Source organism: Schistocerca nitens, chromosome 1 (genome assembly GCF_023898315.1).
Source record: "Schistocerca nitens isolate TAMUIC-IGC-003100 chromosome 1, iqSchNite1.1, whole genome shotgun sequence".
Lineage (NCBI taxonomy): Eukaryota > Metazoa > Arthropoda > Insecta > Orthoptera > Acrididae > Schistocerca > Schistocerca nitens.
This window is the reverse complement of record NC_064614.1, coordinates 312,391,103-312,411,772: the sequence shown is the minus strand read 5'-3', so window position 1 is coordinate 312,411,772 and position 20,670 is coordinate 312,391,103. Positions and strand designations below refer to the sequence as shown.

General features: G+C 40.7%; 1 protein-coding gene across 1 annotated transcript in view; it reads left to right on the top strand.

Annotated features, from left to right (window-relative positions):
* LOC126244741 (discoidin domain-containing receptor tyrosine kinase B-like) overlaps positions 1 to 20,670 on the top strand; it is a 285,697-nt gene that overhangs the window by 242,426 nt on the left and 22,601 nt on the right. Inside the window, exons 12-13 of the mRNA XM_049948267.1 lie at positions 1,416 to 1,597; positions 9,314 to 9,457. Coding sequence (XP_049804224.1) covers positions 1,416 to 1,597; positions 9,314 to 9,457 — 326 coding nt within the window. The remainder of the gene's footprint in view (positions 1 to 1,415; positions 1,598 to 9,313; positions 9,458 to 20,670) is intronic.

Sequence of the window (20,670 nt, the reverse complement as noted above, 5' to 3'; positions counted from 1 at the left end):
GCCGTGTTAAAGATGTGCACAACAAAGATCTGGACGACCTGTAACTCTAACAAGTCCAGCTAACTCCCGTCGTGTGTTACAACAATTCACTCGCTCACCACCGATGTCTGTGAGACAGTGTGCCCGTGAAACTGGAGTGAGTCGCTCCAGTGTTCGGCGAATTTTGAAGACAGAAAAGTGGAAGTGCTAGATCCCACGATTGATACACGCAATAAACGAGGACGACCCAGATCGTGGAGTGGAGTACTACGAGTGGTTTACTAACATGGTGCGCAACGATGAAGAGTTTGCAGAGATGATTGTGTGGTCTGATGCGGCACATTTCAAACTCAATGCTACAGTAAATCGCCACAATTGCATCTAATGGGCCACCGAAAATCCGAACGTCCATGTAGACAAATCCGTGAATTTGCCAGGAGTAAATTTGTGTTGTGGGTTGTCTTACCGGGGCTTGATTGGGCCATTCTTCTTTGGCGGCACAGTTATTGGTGAGGTGTACCTTCAGAAGCTTCAGACATCCATTTTACCTGCCATCCGAGACTTTATGGAGACGGAAGAGTTTAATTTCAAGAAGGTAGTTCCCCAACCCACTACCAAAATCGTGTTAGGGCATATCTCGACGAAAGTCTACCAGGAAGATGGATGGGCCATAGAGGTGCTAGAGGTGCTGTGGAGTATCCACCACTTTCCCCATACCTAACTCCTCTGGACTTTATCTGTGGGGAACACTAAAGCACGTTGTTTATCGACAAAAGCCAAGCATATTGGATGAACGTCGAGGATCGATCGTACATTCATGTGCAAATATCCAACTGAACACGTTGCAGTCAGTAGATCGTGCTGCAGTTCGGCGGCATCGTTTGTGTGTGGATTTCGATCACCTACAGTGATATCTTTCAGTTGGTCTTTAAGCTATACTTTCACCAAAAATGAGGCAACTCCGTCAATTAGTTTGTAAGTTATGGACTTTTAAGCAGTGGATACATGTTTTTGGACCCCACTGTATATGGGAACCATTCAGAATTCTCCACCTGGCACTGCAAAAGCGCAATAGCTCCTCTAACTCAAAGTAACAAAATGATAGTATGTAAACACAAATAGCAACACTGAACAACAAATAAAAAAATCGGACCGATAAATAAACTCTTAGGAATCGGAATGTAAACGTACAAAACAAAAATCCTAAAATGCACCAACTTACCAATATAAATCAGTTAACCAATGGCACACGATGTATGGAGGCATTAAATACGCAGTAAAACTCTCTGGAGCATCTATCAACGTAAAGTGGTTACGCTGCATTCATAGAGCACTGTGCTGAGCTCATTTCTTGAACGGAATCAACTGATCTTGTCTGTTGACGGTGCCTGACGCAGCAGTGGCTGAACTACAACGTAGTCTTGCCCCCCGCGCAGACGCAGTGGAGGTTCAGTCGCTGGTGGTGCGCCTGGACGAGGAGTCGGGCGGCGGCGCGGCGCGGCACTTCCACACGCTGCAGCTGGCGGCGGCGCCCGGCGGCGCCCCGGCCTCCGCCCTCGCCTCGCCGCGCCACGCCAAGGGCCGGCGCTGCCACACGGCGCCCAAGGAGCGCCGGCCGGTCAGTGTCCGCACTCAACACACTTTGGTCCACTTAGAATCTTTTCCGCCTGTAGCCTTGGATATGGGTGTGCATCGAGTTGAGTTGCGACTCTGACTACTCCAAGCATTGCAAGTATTGTTCAGTAGATTTAACACTCAGAACTTTTTTTTATTTATTTACTCGTGTCCAGAACATAACATACATATATATCGGATAGACAGAAATTTACAAACAATGTAAGTACATAATTAAATTCCATATGACATCCAAAATTCCGCCGTTTGAACTGCTGCAACATTGGCGATAACCAGATCGTCCATCTGGCATGGGGCTGGGAGGTTACTACAGTTGAGCAGGTGTTGTTGATCTTGCTGTAGTAGATAAAAGAAATTATTCAGATAGCTAAGGTGGACGAAAATTTAATTACAACAGAGGACTGGAATTCGATAGTAGGAAGAGGAAGAGACGGAAAAATAGTGAATAAATATGGGCTGGGGGGGGGGGGGGGGGGGAAATTGTAGAGGAAGTCGTCTGGTAAAATTTTGAATACAGCGTAATTTAACCACACTTGGTTTGAGAATCATGAACGAAGGTTGTATTCGTGGAGGGAGACATGGAAACACCAGAGGGTTTCAGATTAATTGTGTAACGGCAAGACAGAGATTTCGGAACCAGAGTTTAAACTGTAAGAAATTTCCAGTGGCAGATGGCAACTCTGATCACAGTTGATTATGAATTCTAAATTAAAACTGAAGAAAAAGCAAAATGGTAGGAATTCAAACAGATGGGACCTGGATAAACTGAAAGAACCAGAGGGAGCGATTGACAAGAACAGGGGAAAGGAATGCATTATAAGAAGGATGGGTAGCTTTAAAGATGAAATAGTGAAGGCAGCAGACGATCAAATAGGTAAAATGACAATGCCTAGTAGAAATCCCTGGATAACACAGGAGACATCGACTTTAGCTGATGAAAGGAGAAAACATAAAAATGAACAAATGAAGCAGGCGAAAGGGAATACAACCGTGCAAAATATGAGATTGAAGGGAAGTGCATAACGGCTAAGCAGCAATGGCTAGAGGACAAACGTAAGGAATTAGAAGAATATTTCTCTGGGAGCAGATAGATACCGCCTACAGGAAAATTAAGGAGAAGCAGATGTATAATTATCAAGATCTCAGCTGTAAAACCAGTTCTAAGCAAGGGAAAGCTGAAAGGTGAAAGGAATGTATAGAAGTTCTGTATAAGGCACATGAACTTGAAGGCAATAGTACAGGCATGGAAGAGGATGTAGATGAAGAGGTGATGGGAGAATTCTACGAGAAGGATTCGACAGAGCTCTGAAAGATCTAAATCGAAACAAGGGCCCTGGGGTAGACGATATTCCGTCAGAACTACTGACAGCATTCGGAGAGCCAGCAATGAGAAAACTCTTCCATCTGGCGGCAAGAATGTATGAGACAGGAGGAATACCCACAGACTTCAAAAATAATGTAACAGTTCCCCAAGAAAAGCAGAAACAGGCAGAAGTCGATCTCGCGGAAGATCAGATTTTGAAGAAATATAGGAAAACGTGGGGCAATACTGGCCCATTGACTTATCATAATAGATATATTAAGGAAAGACAAAGCAATCTTTACATCGTTTGTAAACTTAGTAAAAGCTTCGAATTGGTGACTGGAATGCAATCTTTGGAATTCTGAAGGTAGCAGGGGTAAAAGAGAGGAAGTGAAAATTCTTTTCAGCTGGTGTAGAAACCAAACTGCAGTTACAAGAGTAATGGGTGTACGGAATGGAAGCAGTGGTTAAGAGGCCTATCCACGGTGTTATTTAATTTGTATATTGTGCTAGCAGTAAAGAAAATCAAAGAAAAATTTCCAGTACGCATTAAACTTCAGAGAGAAGAAATAAAAACCTTCATGTTTGCCAATGGTATTGTAGTTCTGCGAGGACTGCAGAAGACTTGGAAGAGCAGTTGAACGCAATGGACAGTGTCTCGAAAGGTGGATACAAGATGAACATCAACAAGGAATAATGGAGTGTAGCCGAATAAAACCAGGTGGAGCCGAGAATTTTATTTTAGGAAACGATACACATAAAGCAATAGATAGGTTTTGCTATTTGGCAGCAAAATAACTGATGATAGCCAAACTAGAGAGGATATAACATGTTAGACTGGCAATGGCATGAAAAGCGTTTCTGAGAAAAAGAAATTTGTTAATTTCCAATGTGGGCATAAATGGTAGGATGTCTTTTGTGAATGTATTTTTCTGGCGTGTAGTCGCGTGTGGAAGTGAAACATGGACGATAAACAGTTTAAAAGAGAAGAGATTATAACCTTTTGAAATGTGTTGCTACAGACTAATGCTGAAGTTACATGTGTGGACCACGTATCTGGTGAGGAGGTACTGAACAGAACTGGGGAGACAAGAAATTTCAGGCAAATTTCTCTAAGAGAAGGAATATGTTGATAGGACACGTTCTGAGATATCAAGGGATCACTAGTTTAATATTGGAGATGAGTGTGGTGCCTAAAAGTTGTAGGGGGAGACCAGAGATGAATACAGTAAGCAGATTCAGAAGCATATAGGTCGCGTTAGTTATTCGAAAACGGAAAACGAAGAGTCTTGCACAGCATAGAATAGCGCGGGGAGCTACATCAAACCAATCCTTGGACTGAAGCCCGCGACGACTACAACAACAATAACAATAACAACAATAACGACAACAGATGACAAAACGTCGCAAAAACATGTTTCAAAATAATGCAGTCTTACAAATTATTTAATAACCTGATTTAATTGCACAGAGGTAATTTGTATAAGTTTCATCAAAGTGAGAAGAGATGTTGTGGAGTGAATTAGCAATTTTAACGATCATTTGGAAGCGAAGTAGCTTACCATATAACATTAACAGAGTCATAAGGGTTTGCACAAAATCATGAGTCTTTTTTAAGTCAACAGCTCAAATATTTCAACTCGATAGTAAAAGCTGTTTGTACAATCATTGTTGGTATATTTTTATCCATATGACGGCTTTCGAGATTTTAAAACTCCTTCTCATACAACAAGACTATTGATGCTATTTTGGGCAGCAAGTACATAAATATTCGTTTTATCTATTGAAACGACATTTGCTTGATGCAAGCTAATATTTCTTTTATTTGCATTCCAGACGAGTTTCACCTTCATGTTAAATGTAGATTTAGGTTAAAAACCACTGAAGATGCCTTTAATACTCGTTTAAAGGGCGGAACACATCTGGAACGCAAATAAAACTAAACAGCCTGCAGCGAGAAAATGGAGTTTGAAATTATGGAACGAATGGTTTTCAAACTATCGTTGGGTCATTTTATGGTATCTAAAAGGCCAATGCTTGGGTTCATTGTTTTTATAGCGCTTACAATAATTGTATCTTGGGTAACTACAGTCATGGCTTCATAAAAATGTCGTCAAATATCTCTGACCTAATAACCGAACTTACTCGCCCCTATAATCTTACTTTTTGCATTGTATTTCCATAAATGTATTAACTTTTATGATAAAAAGCTCCTCCATTTCTCTAACGTATGGTGTTACTACATATATTCCGTTTATTTCGTAGTCTGAGTCAATGATTTTAGAGAGGTATTCATAGACATTATGTCACTGAGTGTGTCACTCTCAGATAAATTTCTGTTCACGTGGATTGTTTACGGAATATGTTAACGTCTTTCAGCAGTCATGAATATGTGCCCTTTCCTGCTTAGCTTATCCATATTCTCGTTCACACGTGTTTTTCTAGGATCGTAAGAATAACAACCAAAAGTAAATGTGGTGAGATAGATTATTGTATAGGAGAACATGAAGAAAGAATCATATATTTCCTGAACGAATTGTCGTTCGACATGAAAGGTATACCTACTTATGAAATTTAATACCAATAAAATTATTACGAATAGAGTATAACAATCGCAATCTCAAATACAACTATTAACAATAGAGGTCCTGATTTACAGCATTCCTCTTATTTAATTTCTAGAGTAAAACAGGATGGTTTTCCTTCCATTGTAAGTTCCACAGTGTTTATTACGCATTCATTTTCTAGGAGACGTTGTTTATAACGTTTTACGACGAGTATATGACCAGAAACTATTGATTTACATGTGACAAGAAAATTAATAGGCTTGAATAAGGATCGTTATAAGGTAGCAACGTACTGCAGAGACGTAGCCCGATGCGATAGACATTACGATCGTTCCACAAATTTTGACCGTGTATGGAGACTGAATACAACCACTCACAAATATTTGACAATTTCATGCAGAACTGACATCCTGTGCAACCAGCTCGTCTTCTGATGGTGTGGCGTTTGTCAACAAGTCTCTTTATAATTCTATTCTCTCATATGGAGCAATTCTAAATGTCCGACCTCTAATCGATATGATTTAGAACGAGATCTGCAAAATGCTGAAACAGCGTCTCTTCAATAACGCTCCGTAAGACATATTCCAAGCATTCCAGAAGTACTTCTTGTAGCGACGACAGACCTTTCAATTTTTTTCTTTTCGTTGCATGGATGCGGGTGATATCTGCGTCTGTTTTACGAATTTTATTAGCAACTCAATTTGCCGGTTCAGTCATGTTTAATAATAACTTCTAGCGTCGCACTTGCGTTTGGGGCCGTGTTATGTTGCCATCATGTACCCATATGTTAATTATACACTAAACTACACAGGGTGATTTAGCTCCCCTTGCTAATGGGTTTTATGCAATCCACAACGTCTTCAAAAATCATGTGTCAGATATTCATATTCTCTCGCTCGTTACAGCAAACTGTTAATGCTACACAAAAAAGGAACAGGACCTTTCTGTAGAAAATTTAATGTAATCAGTTTTTTTCTGGGATTTGTTTCCGCTAGCGGCAACGGTTTTCGAGATAGTCAAGATAAACGTTCAAAAGTGACCTTCAAATGCACCTCCACCTTCACAATCACCCTCATCAGTCAGGATTTCTAGGGTATTGTTGTGACACTCTCGCCTACCACTGTACAAATATTTCAGTCTACACGAACTATTCCAAGTATCCGAACTTTTATAGTCTCTACTGACTGAGTTATTACACCACCAGCATAGGTGGCTATTTCCTTAACATTATTAATTTAAATGTTCTCGAGAGGCAATAAAAGAAAAAAGAATTCGTAAAACTAATTCCATTTGCAATTCGATCCAAACTTGACTCTTACAAGCATAGTAGTTTCGTAGTCAGACGGCTTGACGAATACAACGTAATTGTTTACTGTATATTGCCAAAATTCACAAAACTGTTGGGGAAAATTTACACGTATGTCTGTTACACAATTTGTAATTGCTCGAATAAGCTTTGGCATAGTAAGGCCAGTCAATGCAGACCAAACGAGGTCGAATGTGGTAAATAATTTGTGCAGTCGCAAAATATTTTTACAGTGTTAGGAGAGAGTGCGATGAACGACTTACTAGAAATTCCGACCGGTGGTGATTGAGTATGAGAGTGTTGGTGCAGTTGAAGGTAACTTTTGTACGATTATGGTGAATAACGCGAAAACTATGGTCTCTAAGGGAAACATATTCTAGCACAAAATTTAACTGCATTAAATTTCCTACAAAAAGATTTTGTTCATTTTTTCTGTAGGACCAGTAGTTTGCTTTTAGAGAGTGAGAACTTATGAAACTCTTGCCTGTGTATTTTAAGGCGTTGCTGGTTTCATAAAACCCATCAGTAGGGGCAGCTGAATCATCCTGTATATCGGTGAGGTGTGATGCTTTTATTGCTGTTGTGTGTGATCCTCGCTGGTGCACACAACAGATATTAATTTATTGAAATTAGATGGGGAACTGATGATAGCAGAATTCTGCCAAAACGCACTGTGCTGAACTACGTATTGCTGTTAATTCTGACTGAAGTGGCACGGCGCATTCTCTAGAATCTGCGTGGTGGAGTATAACGGTAAACTTCAGTTCGCACTAGTTAGTCACTGGGCAGCTTGGAAATAGAGAATGTTTTGTAATATCAACTGGAAATATCATATAATCATTTAGTATGTGTAGCCTACCATACATGGCTATTACATACGAAATGAGAGTTGTAACACAAGTCGATTTTTTTTTCCTGTGACTTTTAATGGGTTACATCCAGACATACATTATGTGTAACTTCATAAACTTCATCTTGTATTTTCCCACTGTATCCTGTACAAGTGTGGATAATTGCAGCAGACAATGTAAAATTGCGATCACTTTCTTCCACTCTGACTCGACACATATCACATAATCGGTGAAACTTGGCAAGTTGGCTCAAAGGAGAAAAAATTAAAGTACGACACAAATAATACATAGGAAAGACTAAAGTAATGGCAAAGGGTGTATTACTCGCTGATCGCTTGCAAAAATTTTGATTGAGTTCACGATGCAGATAAAGCATTAAAAGACTCTCTCAGAAATATTGTCGAGAAAGGTATCGCAGTGTCCTGCATTCGGGACGGCGATGTTCAAATCCTTTCCGGGCCAGACGCATTTAGGGTTCCCTAAATCGACTGAAGTAAATGCCAGAACGGTTGTTTGAATAAGATGCGGCCGACATTCATCCAGGCAATCCAAGCATGTGCTCCTTGTCCAATGACGTATCGCCCACGGCACGTCCGATATATCAAGGGATCTTAAAAATCGTCCCACACTCTTCTATTATCAACTGATATAACTTGAAGGGTTGTAGAAAAATTAGCCCTTTTGTCTCAGTGTAAGGCACAGCCAACCATATTGCCTCATACTGTGACCGAGGCGCCACAAGCATCACTCACTGAAGGATCATCTAGCGGCAGATACAAGTCATACATTATAGGGCTGCGTCCTATACGTGGTGGACCACACCTCGTCTGTATCGCTGCACGAATGGGACTTTCAGTCACTCTTCCTTCCATCTACACGTAAGTGTACCTGAGCAGCGAGGAGAGAGCATGTAGGGCGCAGGAATATAGCACTGCATGCTTCATTCATTGGCTGCTTCACCTGTTAATTGGTTCCCCTGATTTCCTATACAGCCTGGTACCGAGCTGAATAATAGGACATGTAGTACGTAGGAAAATAATCACTATTGACTTTCCATATTACATATTCCCGACATACTATCGGTTGCAACAGTGACCGACACAATTAGAAAAAAGTATTTTCTTTAATGTATAGTTACATTTTCATTATTATTATTTGGGCATCAAGAACCAACATCTCCCCTGGTGTCAGTCGTCAATTTCATTTCCCAAGTTGGTGTGCCACATATTCCACAGTATTTGGTACAAAAAAATGGCTCAAATGGCTCTGAGCACTATGGGACTCAACTGCTGAGGTCATTAGTCCCCTAGAACTTAGAACTAATTAAACCTAACTAACCTAAGGACATCACACACATCCATGCCCGAGGCAGGATTCGAACCTGCGACCGTAGCGTATTTGGTACATCTAATTGGGAAATGAGACTGACGACTGGCACCATGGAACGTTCCGATGATTGTCCATGATTCCGAAATCGGTAGCCATTAGACATAATAAAACTGCAACTATACATTAAAGCAAATATTTTTGTCCTCTTCATTTTCCGTGGTTTCTACACTACTTTTCTTGAGGATAAGCTTTTTACTTGCTGTTTAAGATGCGCGTTCTGTATTGTTTAGAACTGAGAAATTTTTCTGAAACATTGACCTCAGTGTTTTTGAACGTTCTGCAGCGCCAGACGCCGCCCACCGTGAGCTGGAACATCGTGCCCGTGGCGGACCGTCCTTACCGCTGCAAGGAGGCTCCCTCGCTGCCGCAGGTGCCCAGAGAGTGCCTCAGGGTCATCGAAAGGGTCGGCTCCTGCCACCTGGGAGAGGTAGGTAGTCTCCCCGCGAGAGAGCACTTTCGTCGCTCGTAAGCACACATACATTGCAAAATCAGTAACTAATGTTGTACCTGAAGTAGCTTCCACTTTCGGAGAACTAATCATTAATGATAATGGACAGGAGTTAAGGCAGTTCGTGACTTACAGTAAACTGAAAATATGGTTCCCTTTTTAGGAAAAAATACATTAATAAAATACGTGGACTGTAGAATGCTTTAAATCGATAGTAGATTTCTTTGTCGAAAACTCAAAACAGAGTAATCAAGTACAGGAAATAAGGGTACATGGAGGAAAAGATGTTCAAGATTCAGACCATTTTCTCTTCGCTGAAGCAAAAAGTTTAATAGGGACATGGAAAAAAATTGCTGAAAAGAACCACATCTTTCAGAAGAAGTGTTCAAGCTATGTTTATGACGATGAAGTGAGCATAAAGAAACTGAAGCAATAGAGACAACAGGTATACCTAGTGAAAACTCCATCTCCATATGATGAGTAGGCAGAATGGAACCATGTAAAAGAGTGTGTTTAAAGAGCTGCTTTTGAAGCGATTGGTAAGCAGAGGAAGTTAAAAAGGAGAGGGTTAAATGTATGGTAGGCTTGAAGGGAAAACAAAAGGCTTATGTTCTGGTAATAGAAAAGAGCACAAGAAACAGAGTAACAGTAGAAGAAAAAACCCGAAACATGTTAAGCAAGTAATACGTAAACACGCTAAGAATCTTGGTACAAATGAATTACAAATATCAAACATGATATACATGGGAAACAGAACTCAGCATATAAAACGTTAAAGTACATAAATCAGTCAAAAAGAGATAATGCTAGAATTATAGTAATTAATGAAGAACAGTGGATACTACATTATAAGAATTGATAATATTCTAAATAAATACAGAATAAGTAACACTCTAACATGTCAGTTAATACAGTAATCTTAAATTACTGAGACGTTTGAAAAATGGCAAAAATTGTGAGACGTTTGAAAAATCGCAAAATTTGTAGCCCAGATGGAATAAAAGTTGAACTTATTAAGCATGGAGGGACGCTGTGGGAACGAAGGCTGTTTAATGTATCTAAAAAATGCTGGTAATGTTATAGATCAATGATGACTGGAAAACCGTGCAAGTAATTTTGTTATTAAAAAGCGTCAAAGATAATTACAGTGGTACAAGCCTCTCGATTGCAGTTGATACAGCTCACTCAAAACTAATAAACAATTTTTGAAAGTAATAACACATGCTTCTTTGGGAGAAGAGCAAAGTGAACTAAGGAGTGGACGCTCGTGGAGTGTTACTGTTATTAGTATCAGGAGAATTTTAGAGGAACGACGAGTGGTCAATCTAGAAATACGTGTTTCTTTTATTGACTCCGAAAAAGCCTCTGATTCGGTGATTAGCAGTGATAGGCTACGGACAGTAATGGACAAGACAAGCGAGGCTATTCATCTTCTGCAGGTAATCAAGAAGCCTATACAGAGACACCAATAATAATAAGCCAATAATAAATACCAATAATCATAAATACGGGATCTCCATAAAAAAATAAGACGACAGTAAACCAAGGTCTCAGACGGTGATGTAACTCGTCACTGACTTTTCTTAACGTCTATAATAAGGACACACTAAGAAACTGGAAGAAGGAAGTCAACGAAGGTATACAACCGAAAAGGAACAACCACGTAAATGCTACACTTTGTGCAGATAATGTAACTGTATTACAAAATACAGACTTAGATTTATAACAGCCTGTGTTTAAGTTACATGAGTTGGGAAGAAAACATTACAATAAAAAATATATGCTATTCTCTAAAAATGTATGCTACTTAAACAAAACGTTGTACCTCACTACGGAAAACTGACAGTTGTCACCAAGACCGTTATCGAGAAAAAGGTACTTGAGAAAGTCTACAGTTTCAGTAAGTCCGGACGTAGGCACAGACACAAAAAATGAAACCAACGAACTTCAACATCTCGTTTGTCGAACTCTAAATAAAACTTTAAAGGAATAAAATTAAAAAAGTCACAAAATCCAAACTGTATATAACAGTGGCAACGCCTCTGCTACTTCATAACAGCGAATTCAGGGACTGAGAGAAAAAGAGAGAAAATTAACATACAGTCTGCAGAAATGAGATTTCTCAGAACTATTAGAAGTTGCTCAAGGAAGGACCACATAAAAATGATGATATCCGCGAAGAATTGAAAAGTTACAATTTAAATGAGAAGATTAAGTATACAGAGAAGAATAGAGACAACACTTCAAGTGGATAGATGAAGGCATAGCTTCAGACGTTATAAACAAGAAAAATCCCTTAGGAAGAAGAGATGTAGAAAGGCATGGAGACACAGATGAAGTTAATTATGTGAAGCCGGAACAGTTATATCACGTAGACCTAGAAATGCAGAAGAACTAGTAAATTATTTCGTCTTTACGGCTACTGACATCCCAAGGAGAGAAAACATACACGCGTCGGAAATGTTCAGTTCTTATCTGAAAGTGAGCTCTGAATCGGTTGAACTGTCAAAACACTCGATGATGAATTGGCAGTTTAATATAGTGTAGTAGGACAAACACTTATTTGTCTCCAGAAACTTAAAGGAGTAAATATGATTAAATTTTAAGTTGCAAGTGCCAAATGCATTTGTGCCTTGAAAAATGACTGGGTGTTGACCAGTCGGAATATTGTCGGTTCTCGAGTACGAAACCAGACTGCATTTTAGAAAGTTGTTTAAACTTTTATACGTAGAGAGAAATGCACGTTTCATATGTATTCGGTATTTCTCAAGGAATATACTGCTGAAGCACCAAACTCTGGAATTCGTACAGGGCTGCCGTTTTCAGCAGTAGAATGTTCGGAGCATACTGACACTTCAAGAATAGATGATATCTGATAAACCGAAAAAATGGTATTCGTGATTAAAATCGGATTCACAATTGTTACGGAGAATCATCTGACAACCTCAAACAACAAAATTAGTTTGTTTTACGTATTTCTGTAACCAATGGGCCTCTCATCAGCTAGAAAGGACGGCTTCACAACGTTTTTCACTTTCGATACGTAACACGGGTTCAGCAATAAAAATTATTCGGATCCTATTATGGAAAAGCCGTGATTCGAATTCCATTGTGGAATAATAAATCACGATTTTGCTCCTCTAATCCGTGAAAGAAGGTAAGTTCCCTGGTGCCAATTTTATGACACTTCTGTGCCAACTGCAAAATATCTGTCACATTGCAGACGCCTGTGGTGAATGTATGACGCTTTCAATAGGAGGAACGTGCAAATTTGGTAACACGGAGACTGAGGGGGTTTCGGCAGCGTTTCACATGAAACTTCCTGGCAGAATAAGACTGTGCCTCGCCGAGACCCAAACTCGAGATCTTTGCCTTACGCGGGCATGTGCTATACCGATTGAGCGACTCAAGCCCGACTCAAGATCTGTCCTCACAGCTTTCAGCGGATATCAGAGAAGAGCTGAAATTTCACTACAGCACTGTATCCCAAATCGCAGAAGTACGGGAACGATAGACTTAGTCTTGCCACAAGTTCAACGGTTTAAGTCTGAGGAAGACATAGGTCTTTAATCACATAAACACAGTCAAAAATGTAATCCTAGAAAAATTTCCTTAAGTTGCGTACTGTGAAGCGAAAGGCTCTCACAGATTCTGTCCTTGGTGCTACGCATTCTCTTTTCTCTCTTTACCAACTGTTTTATTGTTATACATCTTGAGCCATTATTCCTAACATGATTTAACCAACATTTAAAACATAAATAAAAGGAATTTGCAAACTTATGTAACAATGACCCTCTGTGCTGTCACTCTCGTCTTCTCTGGAACAAGGATTACATGCGCAAAAGTTCACACATGCGAGTGTATCAGTTTTCCTGTTGTCATAATCAATAGATATTATAAAAGTAAGTGTACAATGTGCGTGCCACTAAAACTCAGAAACGAGTCCCGCTACAATCAAGGGATTTATATGATGTGGTAGCCCTCTAACTCCATCCATGAAGAAGATTCCCGTTTTTACCGGAAGAGTGTGCTTTTGAAGATATAAGGGCTGGGAGGTTCTGCCCTCTAGCAATTTCTAGAACATTCCAGAACATTCAAGAGTATTCGAGAACATTCCAGAGATTCCTAAAGCACTCCAGAGACTTCCAGAATGTTCCGGAATGTTTCACAGTGATCCGGATTGATCTGGAATGTTCAGAAGTAGTCCGGAACATTTGGAAAAATTCCAAAATATTCGGGAACATCGCGGAGCATACCAGATCATTGTGAAACACTTCAGAACACTCTCGAATGTTGAGAAATTCTTTGGAACATTGTGAACCACTCGAAGTCATTTTGGTATGTTTTGAAATTCGCTACTGCTGGGGGTACCAATTAGTAGGGGATATAAACAAGACACGTCGTGGGTTCGAGCGTCAGTTTATCGGTGACGAAGGGAGGAACCGAAAAAGTAGTGCAGTGAGTGAATAAAAACAGTGATGTGTGTGTAGTAAGAGTTATACAGGGTGAGTCACTTAACATTACCGCTGGATATATTTCGTAAACCACATCAAATACTGACGAATCGATTCCACAGACCGAACGTGAGGAGAGGGGCTAGTGTAATTGGTTAATACAAACCATAAAAAAACGCACGAAAGTACGTTTTTTAACACAAACCTGCGTTTTTTTAAATGGAACCCCGTTAGTTATGTTAGCACATCTGAACATATAAACAAATACGTAATCAGTGCCGTTTGTTGCGTTGTAAAATGTTAATTACATCCGGAGATATTGTAACCTAAATTTGACGCTTGGGTACCACTCCTCCGCTGTTCGATCGTGTGGTTTCCGTTTTCAATTACGAAGTGGAATAGAGTGGAATAGAGTGGAAACCACGTGTGTACGTATACCTCACCCCTCATAGTAATGTACATGTGCGTCAGTGAAGAAGACCAATAAAAGGTGTTAGCATGTGGACGTAATGTGCTGTTCCAGTCTCTTCTGTACCTAAGGTCCATCACCGTTCCCTTTGGATCACTACGTAATTCGGTGCTCTCCGATACACACGATCGAACAGCGGAGGAGTGGTACTCAAGCGTCAACTTAAGGTTACAATATCTCCGGATGTAATTAACATTTTACAATGCAACAAACGGCACTGATTACGTATTTGTTTATATGTTCAGATGTGCTAACAAAACTAACGGGGTTCCATTTAAAAAAACGTACGTTTGTGTTAAAAAACATACTTCCGTGCATTTTTTTATGGTTTGTATTAACCAATTACACTAGCCCCTCTCCTCACGTTCGGTCTGTGGAATCAATTCGTCAGTATTTGATGTGGTTTACGAAATATATCCAGCGGTAACGTTAGGTGACTCGCCCTGTATAGTGACTGAAAATAAATCGAAAATAAAATGTGAAATGTGTGTAAAATGTGCTTATGGTATTTGTAATGCATTAAAAGTAAAGTATGAGGCATGACATTATTTATTACTTCTTTACTACCAACTGTATTCTTGACACACTTTGTAGACAGAATGCACATATACCACTGAATGCAACTGCAACATTGTACGACGCAGTTTAGGAAACATGACGTCATAAACAATGAGATGCGTGAGAAACTGCCGCATCATGCACGACGTTTGATTTTATTACTTCGGTGCTACTTATTCCATTCGCAACACACAGTGCAGACAGTTTTCACACGTACCACTGTATGTACATACAGAACTACACTCCTGGAAATGGAAAAAAGAACACATTGACACCGGTGTGTCAGACCCACCATACTTGCTCCGGACACTGCGAGAGGGCTGCACAAGCAATGATCACACGCACGGCACAGCGGACACACCAGGAACCGCGGTGTTGGCCGTCGAATGGCGCTAGCTGCGCAGCATTTGTGCACCGCCGCCGTCAGTGTCAGCCAGTTTGCCGTGGCATACGGAGCTCCATCGCAGTCTTTAACACTGGTAGCATGCCGCGACAGCGTGGACGTGAACCGTATGTGCAGTTGACGGACTTTGAGCGAGGGCGTATAGTGGGCATGCGGGAGGCCGGGTGGACGTACCGCCGAATTGCTCAACACGTGGGGCGTGAGGTCTCCACAGTACATCGATGTTGTCGCCAGTGGTCGGCGGAAGGTGCACGTGCCCGTCGACCTGGGACCGGACCGCAGCGACGCACGGATGCACGCCAAGACCGTAGGATCCTACACAGTGCCGTAGGGAACCGCACCGCCACTTCCCAGCAAATTAGGGACACTGTTGCTCCTGCGGTATCGGCGAGGACCATTCGCAACCGTCTCCATGAAGCTGGGCTACGGTCCCGCACACCGTTAGGCCGTATTCCGCTCACGCCCCAACATCGTGCAGCCCGCCTCCAGTGGTGTCGCGACAGGCGTGAATGGAGGGACGAATGGAGACGTGTCTTCTTCAGCGATGAGAGTCGCTTCTGCCTTGGTGCCAATGATGGTCGTATGCGTGTTTGGCGCCGTGCAGGTGAGCGCCACAATCAGGACTGCATACGACCGAGGCACACAGGGGCAACACCCGGCATCATGGTGTGGGGAGCGATCTCCTACACTGGCCGTACACCACTGGTGATCGTCGAGGGGACACTGAATAGTGCACGGTACATCCAAACCGTCATCGAACCCATCGTTCTACCATTCCTAGACCGGCAAGGGAACTTGCTGTTCCAACAGGACAATGCACGTCCGCATGTATCCCGTGCCACCCAACGTGCTCTAGAAGGTGTAAGTCAACTACCCTGGCCAGCAAGATCTCCGGATCTGTCCCCCATTGAGCATGTTTGGGACTGGATGAAGCGTCGTCTCACGCGGTCTGCACGTCCAGCACGAACGCTGGTCCAACTGAGGCGCCAGGTGGAAATGACATGGCAAGCCGTTCCACAGGACTACATCCAGCATCTCTACGATCGTCTCCATGGGAGAATAGCAGCCTGCATTGCTGCGAAAGGTGGATATACACTGTACTAGTGCCGACATTGTGCATGCTCTGCTGCCTGTGTCTATGTGCCTGTGGTTCTGTCAGTGTGATCATGTGATGTATCTGACCCCAGGAATGTGTCAATAAAGTTTCCCCTTCCTGGGACAATGAATTCACGGTGTTCTTATTTCAATTTCCAGGAGTGTATATCACTCTACGAAACATAATTCATACGCTGCAAGGTATGCACAGCTGTAAATAAATACCTGCGCAATGCCGGGTCTCTCTGTTAGTATTGGAAAGTAGTATAATGCTCTTTGCTATGTTCCAGGGAGATTTTCACTGGTACGAGGGCGTGCTGAGAAGTAATGCCTCCGAAAACTCTTAAAGACTTATTTCTCAGCAGAATCACCCTGGCTACGACACATTTCTCCCAACGAGATACCAGTTTGTTGATACCGTCACCGTTCAATGTTTGAACTTGTTGACAGAGCTTCAACCTCGCCCTTGCTTCCACCGTTTCATCACTATGAAAGTGAAGTCCTCGAAGGTGTTCTTTAAGTTTTAGATGTAACTCAGATGCGGCAAAGTCTTGACTAGATGGAAGATGATTGGTGACAGTGAACCAAAGACGTGGGATTGTTGTAGATGTCGCAGTGCTCATGTGTGATCTGGCATTATAAAGCTGAAAGAGTAACTGCTCCATGTGTGGACGATTTCTTCGAATTCGAAAGTCGATTACAGCACGCTGTTTCTCAAGCATCGACAGTTATGTTACACACCGCCATCTTGCATGCTACAATTCGGAACCCTGTAGCAGTAGACGGCTGCAATTATATATTCACGAAGAACGGAGATGGAGATTGTGAATAACATTTGTTTTATTAAACTAGCTTTGAGAGTTTTCACATTAAAAATTTGGAGGCATTATCTTTCAGTGCGCTATCGTAAGTGTGAGCATCTATTTACACGTTTTCGTATAAAGAGAATCCGCAAAATATATTGCTCTTGTCCCAAAAAATACCATTATTAAAATAATTATTTGCAACTCAGATGTAGTTTTGTAAATAATTTAATTTCTTTAAATAACTCCAAAGAATATCTCACTATAGAATTGTGTAGATCATTCTTCATTCTAATCTGAATGCGTGGTTCTTGGCGAAAAATTACATGAGTTTCAGTCATACTGCTCTTAAATCAAGCTGCATGTTAAATTGAAAGTGCAAGATATCTGCGTATGTCTAGAGTTAAATTTCGTTCAACATTAACTGCGTTTCAATAATAAAAGTGTCATTATTGACTACTTCTGATACATTGATGCGATACTCATTTTCTGGTTAACTGTAGAAGAAAAATGTAAACCAAGGTTTTACTGGGCAGCCAGTTACTACAAACCGGCCACAAAGTGCTAAATGCTAAACAATCACAAACATTTTTGTATTGAGTTTGCCATATCAGTTAGAGAGAAAAAATCTGCTTAGGTGAAAAGCCTTGATTTATTTTATTTTCTTTTTCAGCGTGCGCACGTTCCGAAAAAAATGCGCTGTAATTCTTGCATAAGTAATTCAGTCAGTTCAAGTGCTTGAGAGTTAAGTTCCTCGGAAGTGGAGTAAGCATTTTCCCGCTAATATTATTTTGTTACATGAAGAATATTGAATATTTATGCCAAGTACGTATTTGGAGATACAATGAAAATATTTTTGTAATTATAGGGAGAGAATGGCACTTATATTCGAAAGTTGTATTAATAATATTAGAAGCTGAGAGGAGACTTAGAAGATAATTCAGTAAATTACGTATGAACAAGCCTCGACTTAAACACTCGCGACAGAGACAGACTACTGCCATGATTCGTAGCTGTAAGTTCTCATCACTTCACTTCCCTGAAGAATTTACTCTTAAGTGTACGTTTTCAAGATGCGACAGGAGTACACACCACTGTGCCTAATATTAAACGTCATCCTTCATATTTTCTTTCTGCGTTGGTGCAACGAGGGTTGTTTTGACGAGATCGTGGCCTCAATATACACTCATCGTTCTCCAGGTGCATGGCCATTATGTTTCAATCAACGATTTCCGATAGACTGGTCAGCTATGTTCGTCGCTTTTCCCTGCAGCGAAGAGACTCCTAGAAATAACGAGAACTTACTACCTCCAGGTGATGACACAAATTGAATCATTAAGTCACAAGGCGGTGATACATGTGTCGACGAGTACCAAGAGAGGCCTAGAGACAGAACGTTATGTAAACGAAGTGACTGAATGCCAGACTATCTACAGAACGTGAGATTGATTCATTTGTAAGCTCTGTTTCTTTACCTTAACTGTAATCTGCAGACCATTCGCTTGCTGGTTGTATGGACGGTGGCTTTGTGATCGTTATCAAGACTCAGGTATAATTTTCTGCTATTAAATTCGGGTGTTACTTTGCACTATGAACTGAAATCACTCTGCCTTTCTCTCTCTCTCTCTCTCTCTCTCTCTCTCTCTCTCTCTCTCTGTCTACTAGTGTTTAACGTTCGCTCACTACTTACGACCGTCTTGTAATTTGTCTTGTTATTATACACTCTTGAGACTGTGTCAAAGGCAAATAGTGTATCAATGAATACAAAACAAATTAGAATTTCTCAAGTCGTTCATCTCGATCCTAAGCTGCATGAAAATGAGTACAGAATACTGTTAAAGACAGAAAGCGGTTAGAACTAATGGAAATGTAACTTCGAAGGGCCAAAAAAGGGAAAAAAGGTATTTTAAAAGAGACTAAACACTTAAGCAGCACTGTGGCTTGTGGATTTCGTTAAATTGTAGGGCCCGCAGTAACTGACCGGGTAAATTAGTTCAAAAATGGGAAAAGGCAAGTACATGTCACCTCCAACAGGACTATGCCCAGTAAAATATTACAGTTTTCAACCTAATCTTTGAGTCAAGGACAGCTTCACTTTGCGGTTTACAAATAGTATCCAAGTTGAAAGTTACGAGAGTAAATTAAAAGGGAACAAAATTCAATGAAATAAAATATATTACTGAAAACTTCATTACAGGCCTTGGACTGCATTTAGATATAACTGCTATCGTTTTAAGACAATTGTTGTAAGGATACATCACACATTTTACCTCCACGGAGAAGAACGATGCTGTCTGTATTGATGCCCAAGCTATAAAAGTGTTTTAGGAAGCAATGTTATCTTGGATTAGACCGTTAGCAAGGAGATTTCTCACGTGCGAAAGCAAACGAAAATCAGAGGTGGCAACGTCAAAACTACAGATCACGTGAAATAAGGTTTCAGGGTCAAGGTTTATCGTCTTCGCGTTGCGGAAGACATATGGCTACAAGTACTGTCTTGGAAATAAACAGCACCAGCGTGCAATTTGAAGTTCCTCCTTGGACATAAGCTTCTAGGCAGTCATAAAAGGCAAACGTTTCCGGTGTAAATATGTTAGCATCTATTCATGGACTGTCATTTGTTTCTGAAGCTCTATAAGATGTCTAGGTCTCATAATAATTCATTATGTGATTAAAAAATTGGTTACACTCATCATAGTAAAATGTCAGAAATGTTACTTGCATCAGATTCTGCTGCTTTGTGTGATCTTCTGTTAGCAAGTCAAGAAAACAGCTAGCATACGGAGAAAGTTCTTCTTGTGCATACAGTGACATTGTAGTGGCTGGGAAACTTGTGTAAAATTTACGTACAGACTTGTCGTGAATTATATGTTCTCTGTCTTTTCTTCCCCGCCCTGTTTCAATTAGCCTGTCACCAGAAAGGGAGCCTTATTTTATCCCACATAATACGTTGATACGTTGATTTCCCTGTCACTACATCGTCACAAGCCTATCCAAAGAACTTAAACAAACATTATCTCTTTAGCATACACTCAACAAATTTAGCAGAATTTCATGACCTGATGAATTGCTGGCCAGTTGTTTAGCGATATGTGCTCGTATTTCTTAAAAGTACTTAATTACATCCCTGTAATGTAAGAAAATAACAGCTAATTAGAGATTATTTCACAAATTAGAGCGCTTTGATTTTTGACTTCTAGATAACCAACATAACAAATATTAGTCACACTGAAACTACCCATCAGATCGCTTTTTTCGTAATTCCATTAAGACGGCAAAAAAAACCGTTTAGATTAATAAACAGATTTTTGTATTTCTCCTACATCAAGAAGACGCAGTAACATGACAAAACTGGCAGATCGTGGAGGCGACTAATAAATAGATATATCACGAGGCTACCCAGCAAAGGT